We start from the raw sequence: 12,819 nt of genomic DNA on the forward strand, positions 1-12,819 counted from the left end.
TTTATGTATTTTTAATTTATTTTCTCATTAAACCTTTCAGATATGATGTACTTTCAGGGTGGCTTTGTCACGGGTTTAGGAATGAAAACACATTTCCAAAGTCCAGCTGGTAGCTTACAGCTATGTGAAGCCTTTAAATTCTCTCTATATATCAGTAAAGTTAAAATAACATACTTGAGATAGTGATAAATTCCAGCACGCTTGCAGGTTTTGAATGCTTGTCACTTTTGGTAAATCTGTTTCTAAACCCCAGTTAAGATAGTTGATAAGTAGTAGAGAACTCCATGATGGTACAAATGAAGCCTTTGGGTGCCCCTCCTATTAGACACTTGACAATTAATCGTTGGCTTTTTAAGTTTCAAAGTAAACAAATTTTTTCTCAGTGATCAAGATTATTTTTAAATGTTCCCAAGGTACCTCTACCCAGCTGTTCCTCTGCTCGTGCTTCCCTTAATCATCATTATAGCAAAGACAGCAAGAAACAGCTGTAACCAATGCAGAGCTCATTCTCTTTTCCTTGGCAGGCAGCGCGTGCATCGTATTTCACATCTCCCACCCTTTGCTGAAATCTATAAGCTATCTGTCATTTTTCATTCCTCTGGTATCTGACCCACGTCAAACTGTCCCTAAAGGTAAAGATTAAGCAATCTACAAGAAGTGTAGTAGAAACTTCCTGGAGAACATGGAGAGCAACACAGTAGGCCAAGAGTGGAACCTGGTCAAATTAATCTCAGGGAAAACCCAGGTGGCCTGCACTGAAATGAAGCAAGATGTTGTTGTCCGTAGGTCGGACTCAAAGATCTGTCCCACCCCGGTTGATTCTGTGGTTCTGTGTCGTGCCAGTGACCTTGTGAGGCGTTGCAGTGAGACTCTTCCTTCTTTCCCTTCCCTCAGCAAGGGCTACACGGACGTGGTGAAGATCCCGGAAGGGGCGACCCACATCAAGGTGCGGCAGTTCAAGGGCAAGGACCAGAGCAGGTTCACGGCGTACCTGGCCCTGAAGAAGAAGAGCGGCGAGTACCTGGTCAACGGGAAGTACATGATCTCCACCTCGGAGACCATCATCGACATCAACGGCACCGTCATGAACTACAGCGGCTGGAGCCACAGGGACGACTTCCTGCACGCCATGGGCCACGCGGCCACCAAGGAGCCCCTCATCGTGCAGATCCTGGCCACCGACCCCACGCAGCCCGTGGACGTGCGCTACAGCTTCTTCGTGCCCAAGAGGCCGGGGCAGCTGCCCAACGCCGTCCCCGGCGGCAGGGGCGCCGCGCCGGCCGCGCAGCCCCGCTGGGTGACGGGGCCCTGGCTCTCCTGCTCTCGAACGTGCGACACGGGCTGGCACACCAGGACCGTCCAGTGCAAGGACGGGCACGGGAAGCTGGCCAAGGGATGCCTGCTCTCCCAGAGACCCTCAGCCTTCAAACAGTGCTTGCTGAAGAAGTGCTAACCTGTGGTGGGGACCTTGCTGCGAAGAGGTTTGAGTGAGCCGCGGTTGGCGCGCTGGTGTCGGGTCTGCCCGGGCAGAGGGAAGCAAAGGCTTCCACGTACTTGCGTTCAGTCTCTAATTATGGGCAGAATCTGCCCGTTTGGACCAAATGAAGATGTGCACTGCTTTAAGTAATAGTAGGGTGGTCTTGATATGTCAAAGAAAGTAAGCGTTGAAGTTGTTATAAGCCCTCTGTGTCTGCAAAAACGTAAAATAAAGTAATGCAAAAGAAGAAAAACTAGTGAATGGAGGATCCTGGGATATTTGAAGGTTACAGAATCATCTCCCCTTTTTCACCTACCTCTACTACGGTATGTCCTTAGGAACCGTCACGTGTCCCCATGATCCCACAGTAGCTTATTTTATACTGTTTTGTAAATATCTTTCAGTTGGTATATCACTTTATATCACTTCCTTCTATTAAAGAAATCAAAAGACAAACTACGTAAGCGAAACAATTGACCAAAGTATATCTGCAGCCCTTGTGGACTCGGTCCATCCTTCAGAAAGGGCCACAGATGTTTTACTGGAAAATGAAGAGCTTGCTGCTGGTTTTAATAAGTGATACCTTTTGTTTTTGACAAAAGGAAATACGTTTTCGTGGTAGGACTTTCCTGACAGTATATCATCAGTGTCTGACAAATCCTGTGTTTGCACCCCGAAATTCTCAGGAGGAGCCTTGCAGCACTTGCAGAGCAGGGAGCCCCACAGTGCTGCAAGAGCAGGAGCAGCAGCAGCTCCTCCCGGTGTGTGTGTCAGGCATGCACCCCGGGAGGAGCTGGCTGTGCCAGCAGAGTCTGTGCACTGTGCCTGTAAACCTCCCTGCTTCCAGCTGGGCCACAGCCTGGGCTGCTTCTTGTCACTGAACAAGAGCTGCTCCTCCCTTGAAACAAAGGCACACTGTACTTTGTAGAAAACTAGTTAGAGAACCAAAAATTACACGTGAGGTGATCAAGTGTCTTCTAGCTCAGATGTTCTGAGGCTGTGTTCAACTGCTTTCTCTGGTATTTTCTCTGTGGCTTCCACCTTGAATTTAACAATGTGTAATGTACCTACATCTTTTCAGGAGGCTGTCAAGGTCAAAAAAACACAGCAAGCAGTTAATATTTTATCACTGTTTTGTCCATCATGTCTAACTCTGGTATTCATCTTACCAGCAAAATTTTGTAACTATTTGTCTTTTTTTTATTATTGTTTTGTGTGTGTTTTGGGTTTTTTTTAAAGCTCTAGAAGGCATTCATGTTCTGTATATCTACCACATTTGGGAGGAAGAGGGGTCACTAGGAAGTCAAACCACATCAGGATGTGGAGGACTTGTCCAATATCAATAAGACTGTTTCCACAGCACAGGCAGTAGCTGGTGACAGTTTTCCTTGGCAGCAATTCCTGAATCCTGGTATTGTCTTGTGGAAGTCCTGTGACTGAGGCTGGGCATTTCACCTTGTACAGGTGGAGGCCTGAGAGCAGCCCTGGTAAAATCGCTCTCTTTAGTATCAGCAGGCTTTGAATTAGAGCCTAAGATAAGAGGTACCAAAAGCAATGGTAAAAAACACTGATGAAAGTAGAACCCCATCTTTTACTCCTTTGTTCATCTGTACAGGAGAGCAGGAGACTCCAGGAGGATTTTCAGACAAACCTCACTGTCAGTAGGTGGTACTTGAGCACTGAAACACCTCGGGCTCTTCTGAAAATCCCAGCCATGAAATCAGCAGGAAAACTTGCTGGAGTGTGGAGCAAGAAGGGCAGGTCTGACTCCAGGGCTGACACAAACATGTTTTTGCAACTGAGGCATGTTTGTGTGAACTCTAAAAAATCATGTGATGATTTCAAAACAGCATAGAGTTGCTACATCTACAACTGTGAAATCTGGAGAAGGATCTGGTTTTTTACCCTGTTTTAAATAAACAGTACCAAGGGCAGGGCCTCCTCCTCTGTTAAATGGATTGCCAACAAATGGTATTAATCAGCTTTCAAAAATGGTGTGGCCGCCTGCTCCAGAGTGGACCCTGTGCAAAAGTATGGATCTTGAGGAATACTCCCCATTTATTCTTGATCCCAATCTAAGAATTGAGACCAAGGCTCAGAAAATTTGCAGAGTGCTGGAAAGTAAACATTTATTCCTCCTCTGTGTGTTAAAATAAGATCTCTTTGAAATGCCTTACTTTTCCTTCCAAGTAATCTATTTTTGATGCTTATATATGTATTATACATGTCCTAGGACCTCTCCAAAAAGTCCATAACAAACAGAAACCATCATGAGAGGAAAATTCAGGAGACTGAATGTGTCTCAGCATAGACAACATTTGTCTCAGCATACAGCTGCTGCATTAAGTGGTGTTTGTGTTCTGTCATAATGGAGACAGAATGTGCAAGTATTTGTGTTTGCATCTTGGTAATAATTTATTGTATATTCAGCAGGCTGAGGAAAGCTTTTGGATGCTATCTAGGCATGCCATGTGCGGGTATGAATTCAGAGCTTCCATAGATAAGGAGTATCTTTTAAAATGAAAGAGTTTACTTAGAAATAAACACGAGAAGAAAGCACTGCAGTGATTTTCACCAGCGTAACAATGAAGTGAATTAACACAAGCAAAGATGTGAGGGGGCAAAGGGGACAGAGCAAGGCAGGACCCTAAACGTGTAAGATAAAGGCCAAGTCAACACTCGTTTTTCAGGTGTTCCTAAGTCAGATCCAGTTCCAAACCTTGCCTGTGGCAGTCGTGGCAGTGCCATGTACCTGATGAATGAGGGATTGGTGCAGGGTCTGTTCTCACTGAATTCTGTCTCTCTCACACTGTGACATCATTGTTTACATTTCTGCCCAGCGTTGCACAGCTGGATTCATGAAATGCGCCAAGGGGATGGAAAACTGGAATTCTGCTCTTGGCACAGCCAGGAACAATCCCAGTGTTAAACTCACTCTGACTTTGGGACACGCTTCCAGTGCCCCCAGGTGAATTTGGATCCCTGAGCAGCAGTGGGGTTTAAAGCATCTGCTTTTCAAGTAGGACATTCTCATTAGGGAAAAGCCTGGTTTTCCCTAATCTCTGGTTTGGCTGTGTACAGGAAATTAAGTTTAGCTGCCCTCCTGTGGAAACAGTTTTATCACAAGGGGAAGAGGGAATATCTTGTGGATTAATAACAACTGTTTAAAAAAAAAAGCAACACAGCACTGAAAAAAAATAAAATAATTTATTGTTTTTACAACTGGTTTGTGAACGGATGTAATGAATTTATTTATTCTTATTTAACAAAATACCAATTGTGCAAATTCTATATTTAAAATGTTTTGCTGTCGTCTCTGTCTCTTTTTCTGGCTCCTTTAATTTATGCTTTGGATTTGTGTTGAAAGTACACCTTGTGAGTTTACATAATATATGGCACTGGTCATTTTTGTATGATTTTATTTAGAAGACTTTCTGCATGGAACAGGAGGATATGTAGATACACATGTATAGATGTATATTCTTTTTCTGCTGCCACCTTTTCCTTAGAGAAGTTGTAGCTTTTTAATTTGATGACACCTCGTGCTCCAGGCTCTATGTTACACTCCAAAAAGCTCTCAACAAGTAAGTCCCAAAGGTCTGCGGACCAAAAAAAGCCCTGGAATAGCTGCTGAAGAAGGCAGAGAGCAGATTGGTGTCTCAAAGTGCAGTTCATGCTGGAGGCCTCTGAGTGACCCCCAAAGCTGATCCTACCCCTTGCTTAAACTGCTGCAGAATTCCAGTAACAGGGAGCCCTCTCCATGGGAGTGAAGCTCCTCTGAGTTGCCAGCACTCTTCTGTCATGCAGCTTCTTATGTCCAAGTGACAACACTAAAGAGAAAACTCTTTATAAAAGAGCTTGATAAACATATGATTTGCTTTAGGAGAACTGAACCATGGTTTTTCCATGTTATCACTGTTTATATACATACATAGATATGTATATATGGCTATAAAAAGTCAAAAGCCCAACTTTCGAAGGCTTTGCAATGTTTTACTGCACTGTATTTCAGCTCTTTGCATCACATAAGGCAAAGTTAGATGGAAAAAAAAAACAAACAGCAAAGCATTGAGAGTAATACCTGTTTGTTTCCACTTGTCTTCTAGTTCAACTAGTGCAGACCTGAAGGGAGCTAGAACTGGGTGCAGCGTGAGGGGAAGAATGTGATGCGGACAAACCTCGAGCTTTTCTGCACTCTGTTCATTCAGAAATACGAATGGCTCTGTGAGGGCAGTGCCACACACTGCACATAAACAGTTCAAGCTGCTGGAAGTCACCTTGCTCCCCAGTGCCCACGTTCAGCTGAGTTCAATTCCAGTTAAATTCCTCTCTTGTGCCACCCAGGCGCTGCCCAAGGCCAGAGTCAGCCACCAGGCTTTGGAGGAATTAGGGATGGCCACTGCCTGATGCTTCCCCTCTCCAGGCCCAATCCAAAACGCCAGGAGCAAGCCTGGGCTTTGATGATCTTAAGGGCAGGCTTTGAACAGGTTTCATCATTAATTGTGGGCTTTCAGCAGCGTGTGCAGGTGAGTGCTTCTCCTCATGCCATGCTGTTGTCACTGAGGAAGTAGGACCTGTAGCAAGAGGCAAAATTAGATTCTCTGGGCATAGGCTGGAGTTTAAAAGGAAAAAAATAGTTACATGGTTTGCAGGATTTTTTCCTGGTTTTCATGAAGTGATTCGATTTTTATAGAGCTGCCAGAGTGCCTCAGTGCATTCACACTTGCCATGTGCAACATTTTCAAGGGTTTTTTCCTGTGGATGCCCTTACGCTAACTTGTGTAGGAAAACTGGTTCAAGTCTGGTTTCAAATAACATTGCAAATGTAGATATTTCTGGTTTATTACACGCACCAGCAATGTCTCTTAATGTAGGAGAGATTGTTGGGCCCTCAGCTGACGCCCCAAAAGGTGCTTTGGGGCTTAGAACGTTTAGCACAAGTTTTCAGTGATAAAGTTTGAAAAGCCCTGAACGTGTGTAAGAGCTTCTCCCCACACCACACCAAACATCCCAACACCATCCCACTGCACTCTGAGAGTCACAGCACAAAGCTCACAGCATCTTTTGCCCTGGAAGTTGTCTCTGGAGGCTCAGAGTCAGTGTGAGGACAGCAAAATCCTCTCCACACGCATCAGCCTGGCGGAGACCGTGTTCAGACACCCGTGGCTAAGTGCAGGTGCATATTTTGTGTGTGTGCTTGTGTATGTGAGTACTTGGGTCTCCATAGCTCCCACTCACAGGGGAAAAAAAAAATTACACGGGGTTTAGTAATAGCTACATAAATTTGGAGTTACTTCATGGCATCATTTGGCTTTGCTGGAGGTGCTTCAGACTTACACCACTGTGACAGCATAGTTTTCTCTTATTTATAGCAACTGGTTTACACAAGTTGTCATGTGAACTGTGAAATCTGCAAATTATCTTATGAAACATAGTGACAGGCATACAGGCATTGTTAAAATCCCATCAGATACAGGAAATAATGTGCTCAGTTAAGTAAGTTGGGGAGAGGGTATAATTCTGTAGAGCAAGAAATTTAACTTATATTGCCAGGTCATCTGCTTAGCATCAGATCAGAGAGAATGAACAAAGGCAAGGCTAAGGGGAAAGCACAAAGTTTGGGTTTGCTTAGTTTACTTCATGTGCCTCTGTGCACTGGTGGAGTCAGCGTGTTGTGGGAAGTTGCTTTGTCACCTGGCTGAAACACCAGTACCCTTCCAGAAACTAAGACGTGTCACAAAACTTATTTTTCATCCTAGTCTGTGTCTAATCAGAGGGAGTTCATATTTTAGAGCACCACTGTGTCAGCCAGTTTACATCATGCAAAATATAAATCCATTTGAACCGAACTGTGCAAGGTCTACACTGTACAATGACACACAGAAGGCAAATACTTTGTTTTGTAAACTATTACATATGTATAATTTACCAGTTGTAATATTAAAACACTTGACTCTGTGATTTCAGTAAAAGTAATAAATACAAGCTGTATCATAGGTCCAAAATATTTGTTTATATGGTATATGTGGGGGCCTCTGTTTGCTCTTTGTGCCCCACTGCAGGCAGATGAGCATAAAGGTCTTGAGCATAAATTTAAGATATAAATATTCTTTCTATATGTGAACACTGTGTTTTAGTTGTGGTGAGGTGGAGGTCTAAAGTGTTCTGGGGAGTTGTGAAACAGCAGGAAGGTGCAGAGGGCGGTGTTTGTTATGAGATGCATAATTATCCATCTAAAGCAATCTCAGAGCAATAAAGACCTGCAGGAGGGGTGGTGTTGGTGCACTCTGTGTGCTGAGGTGGTGGCACAGAAAGGTGAGAGGATTTTTGGGGAGACAGAGCTGCAGATACTCCAGTTGAAGTGTGGCTCTTCAGAGGCACTTTTACAAAGATTTACTTTTCTAATAGAGCCTTATAATTCATTTTTCATGCTGATTTTTCGCTTATCCTTTTGCATTCCACAACGCTACATTGGGAGTTTTTCTTGTTCCCAAAAATGGTGTATTCCAAAAAATACTCTTCCCAAAAGTAAAAACAATCTCATCCTGTCTAAATCTTACCCCATATGTGTGTCTAATCTATTGATTGCTGGCATCTTTATGAATTTGTGATTTTGCCTTTTATTAACTTGGAAGTTTTGCTTTCTTGTGTTTTCCAAATTGTGAATGAAATTGGCTTTTGTTTACAGAAACAGTTTATATGTGCCTAGGAACGGCTTTTCTTCCTGGGCTGTGAAACAATGGCAGTGCAGCTTTACAGAGCTGTCAGTACCTACAGAGGGGCCCAAGCTCTTTACAAGAAAGTAAAGACAGCTTTGCATAACAAGCTGCAACGTCACTGTGATCATGGCATGTCTTCCCAAAATTCCATTTTCATTTCCCGCTTTAGAGTTTGCAGTAGCTCAGAGAAAGCCATTACTGGCAAGGGAAATCCATTGGTGCACAAATCAAATGGAGCAGACAGAGCATTGCAGACCTTCCCAAATGTCCAGCGCTGCCATAATCCCATTACTGTGCAGGGACTGTTCTGTATCAGGAAGATGAACTCATTCTCTCTTAATGCATTTCCCACCTCATCATATTGTGACATTTCACCTCTTCAGAAACTATCTATAATTACAGTGAGGAGGGAGATCTTTATTCCCAAGGCTCTCAACTTGTAGACCCAAATCTCATTTTTAGGTGGGGATGCAAGATGGATTTGATCCAATTACAGTATTCTAGCCAAACCAATATTTTCTTTTTTTAAAGGAAAAAAAAAAAGAAAGAAAAAGGGGGAAAAAAACCCCAGAACTCTGGATATATCCGGTAATCAAACTAAAAACTGTACAAGTCTTTCCACATTGCTTATGCTGTTACCTCATTCTCCAGTACTCTGTGAAGTTTAAAGCAATAAATCCATCATACTTAGACCACGTGCTGTTCTAAGCTGACCCAAGGACAGGCTTGAAGAGTAAGTGCATGGGAAAAATAATTTAACAAAAGCCAAGGAAAAAATATTATTTTCCACGCTTGGAGGGCCAGGGCGGCAATCTCTTTGCTTTCTCTTGATTTTTCTGGGGAAAAAAAACCACATCTAAGTGCAAACTCACAGACATTTTCTTTCGCAGCTGCTCAAGAAGGCTTTGTTGTAGCAATCTCAGGCTGAGCTTGTTAAAACAGCCGTGTTGGCCATTGCCACCACAGTGACTGCTCCAAGCGTTGCTAAAGAAACACGGTGAGACAAGGAAGTTGGATGAAATTGTGGAACATGTAGGTGTGGGAGAAAGAAGGGTGAAGTGCCCCTGCTGCTTTGGAGCTTTAAGCTGCCGGGTAGCAGGTGCCGTGCCCTCTCCTGAAGGGATGCATCCCATGCCCACGGAACATTTTGGGTGTGACCAAAGGCCAAATGCCCTGGTGAGGTTTGCAGATGTGAGTTCAGCCCTGGTAACCACACACGGGCCGTACAGACGCGTTACTGCACGCAAACTGCATTTGGGGGGAAGTGAAACGTGCAGCTTGCACCTGCCTGGTGCTGCAGCAGAGAGACCTGTTGGAAACAACCCTGCAGAGCCATGGAGGTACCAGGGAGGAACAGCACGGTGAGCCCGGGGCGCCTCGGGGAGCTCACATCTTGAAATGGTTGAGAGCTGGCAGCGGGCCACCGTGCAAGGGCTGGGATGGCAGCTGCCCAACAAACAAGGCCGGGTTACCTAGCGAAGGTGGTCTGTAACTAAAGGGGAGCAAAAATTACGCTGGAAACTTTCCGAGGGCACTTTCAAGTGGTGGAGTTGAGGCCGGGCCCTGCCCACTGGAAGCGGGCCGGTGCCGAAGGCGTCGCTGCGCCACGCCGGGGTCTGTCCAGAACAAACAGCGCTGGGAGCATTCTGTGTGGGCTGGGAGGAATGTTTTCTCACTGATATTTATGTGGCATGCAAAGATCTGACAGCCATCCAGAGGGGGGTTTGGGGCCAATATTTCACTTTAAATACACGCTGCACACGGAGGGAGGAAAGCAGCGTGCAGTGGCATTGCTTGTGAGGGATGACCAGCAAAGACAGGCTCCTCTGTCTCTGGCACACCAGAGATAGAGGGTGTTTCAGCAGGAATTCGAGCTATGAAAGGATTTAATGGGAAATTACCAACCAGTCTGGCATTCAGATGCCAAAACACACAGGCAGACTTGGCTGCACAGGCACGCTGTAATGCTCCTCAGCTTGGATTCAAAGGGAGAAGGGAAGTGGCCGGACCTGGCTGTGGAAACCTCTCCATGCACACAGGGAATAAAACATCTCAATCACAACACCACCCCTTTGTCAGGATCAAATCAAACTCTGAAGAGTTCTATATGAAGAACCTTTCCTTCAGAGAACAGAAGAATGGTTCTGTTACAAAGGATGCTTTGCTTTCCTCTCCCTCAGAACATTTAGTATTTTGGGATGAGTTTGTTGTGCATTTTTGGCTATTCTTCCCCCCAAAATAGGCCAGGTAGAGATGAAGCCAGAACCTAAGGCAAGCTGTGATGTTGCTGTGGAACAGCTTTGCCTCCAGGAGGTCTCTGCCTGCCTCAGCCTGCTCAAGGCTTTCCCAGTATGGCTCCAGTCTCTTCCCCAGAGCCCACATCTCCTGCCCCCGGAGCCATTTCCTTTGGCAGCATTCATATAACGCACATTTAAATCATCACCTGGTTTGCTTTCAGAGCTGGTCAGGTTTCTAGAAATATGGAAAGGAGGATGTCTAATACTAAGTAGATTAGGAAAAAGAACCACATCAGAAGAAAAAAAAAAGAAATTAGGAGGTGTAGTTACTTCTCATTTACAACTACAAAAGAGAAAAAGAAGGGAAAGCTCCAAGAAGGAAGAGTATCTACGAACTTTATCTCTTCTCTCTTGAATCTGGATGTAAGCCATAAACAGACAGCATCCAAAAACTTTGGAAAACTCAGGGATTCATTTAGATCTGACAGAACTCAATATCGTGGCCTAAGCTTTAAAATATAAAGCAGAACAGCTAAAATAAGAGAATAGAGCAGCAATAGAGGAAAAATACTTTAATTTTCAATTAGATACAGCAAGGAGGGAGAATTAACTAGGAAGGGAGACCAGACGGTTTAGAATAATTTCACACAAGGTTACACTTAACAGATAAATATGAGGAAAGAAATTTTTGATTCCAAAAGGATAAATATGGATTTCCATTAGAAGCAGTAGCTGAAGAATTCACAGCCCATTTTTTATAAGAACGTGGGATATTGTTACTAAAAAAACCTGAAGGCTGCAACCCAGAGGAGTCATTTTAAAGCCTAGTTGATTTATTTAATTAGATACTCCAGGAGGCTCTACTCCTGCATGGAAGCGATGGCAGCTGCTCCATGCATTACCTCTCATGAAGGGGTGCAGTGAGTCAGTCACTGCTGATGTGCCTCTGAATGGAACACTGGCTTTCAGTGCAAAGGGTCAGCAGGGAAAATAGAATTTCTTTGTACACCTGCTCAGGCCAGGAGGATGCACCTCAGGATTTAGGCATTAGCTTGATCAACAAGATTAACCCCAAGGGCTCTTGGTTAAAAGAAAAAGCCTGGGACCAGGGTGAGGGTTTACCATGACCATGGATCGCAAAGGCTCCTTGAGGGACCGTGTAGGTGCTGACCTCAGAAATTTGTGAGGATGAAGGGATGAATCCTGCCTGGGAGCCCGTCCCTCAGCAGGGGTGTGAGGCCAATCCACCTGACCTGGTCCTGTGAGTAAATCATTTGGGACATGGCTCTAAGCACTGCAGGGAAGTAGCTGGGGGACCACAAAACCTGCATCGGTGTCTGTATGGCAACAGACAGAGGTTATTTTAGCAGTGTGAAATGTTTTGGGATTCCAGCAGCATGCAAGTAGTGCCAGAGTAATTTGCCAGTGACAATAATGTGTGGTGTAATGCTGAGGATGAAAAGCCCTCAGCTGGGTTTGACCCAGTATAAACCATCCCTGGGTTCTACTCCAGTTGTTTGCAGTGTTTATCAACACTGTCTGGGCTTTTTGTCTGGGTAGTATCCATCACTTGAATAGAGATAAGTATGAAATTATGTCTACAATTAGATTTACGCTTAAAATGTAACTTTTATTTCTAAATCATTCCAGTGAATTTGTAAATCCCATCCCTAAAGCTTTTGAAAAACATACTCTTTTTTTGCTCTGCTATTTAACACTAGAGTGTGGCTCCAGCCAAAACCTGAAATCCCACGCAAGGCAGATTATGTTCAGCTCTCTGGCTGTCTGTGTATTTTCCTCTTCTGTATGCCTTACAAGCCAAAGCCTGAATTTAGCCCTAAAAGCATATCCTGAGCATACACTCAGGAGACCACAGTCAGGATTCTGCCACCCATCATAGTGAGCTGATGGATTCTACCAGGACTGGTAGTAAAACCATGCTTTCAAAAGTGCCTCTTCACTTAAAGCCTTTTTTTGTTGTTGTTTTAATGGTATAGTAGTTATGGCAACTGCTTCCTGCCACCTCTGCTGCCAAAAGCCACAATCCATCCATGAAAAAGAGCTCCTCCATCCAAACACATTTTTCAGTGGACAGCAGCATTCCCTGGCTGGAGCACACTCTTCCCTTCCCTTCTGCCAAACAAAATGTGTAACGAATGTGAGCTAAGAGTGAGGAATTAAGTGAACTCCTTACAAATGACTTTGTATTTTTACACATACATGCGAGAGACAAGAAATAAGAACACCTCTCAGGGAAGGCTGAGGGGGAGAAAAGGGTAGTGAACCCCCAGGGCTGTTCAATGAAAGAAAATGTTTTCCTTTCTTAGAACACGTTTGGAATTCAAACTCTTAAAAGTCTTGGCATAATACTAATTTAAAAATTGGT

General features: G+C 44.3%; 1 protein-coding gene across 1 annotated transcript in view; it reads left to right on the forward strand.

Moving 5' to 3' along the window:
- The window catches only part of ADAMTS5 (ADAM metallopeptidase with thrombospondin type 1 motif 5), a 55,937-nt gene that overhangs the window by 31,793 nt on the left and 11,325 nt on the right, over positions 1-12,819 (forward strand). Inside the window, exon 8 of the mRNA XM_063419333.1 lies at positions 895-9,557. Within this exon, the coding sequence (XP_063275403.1) occupies positions 895-1,453 (559 nt within the window). The 3' untranslated portion in view covers positions 1,454-9,557. The remainder of the gene's footprint in view (positions 1-894; positions 9,558-12,819) is intronic.

This window comes from Prinia subflava, chromosome 25, assembly GCF_021018805.1.
Source record: "Prinia subflava isolate CZ2003 ecotype Zambia chromosome 25, Cam_Psub_1.2, whole genome shotgun sequence".
NCBI classification, from domain to species: Eukaryota; Metazoa; Chordata; class Aves; order Passeriformes; family Cisticolidae; genus Prinia; species Prinia subflava.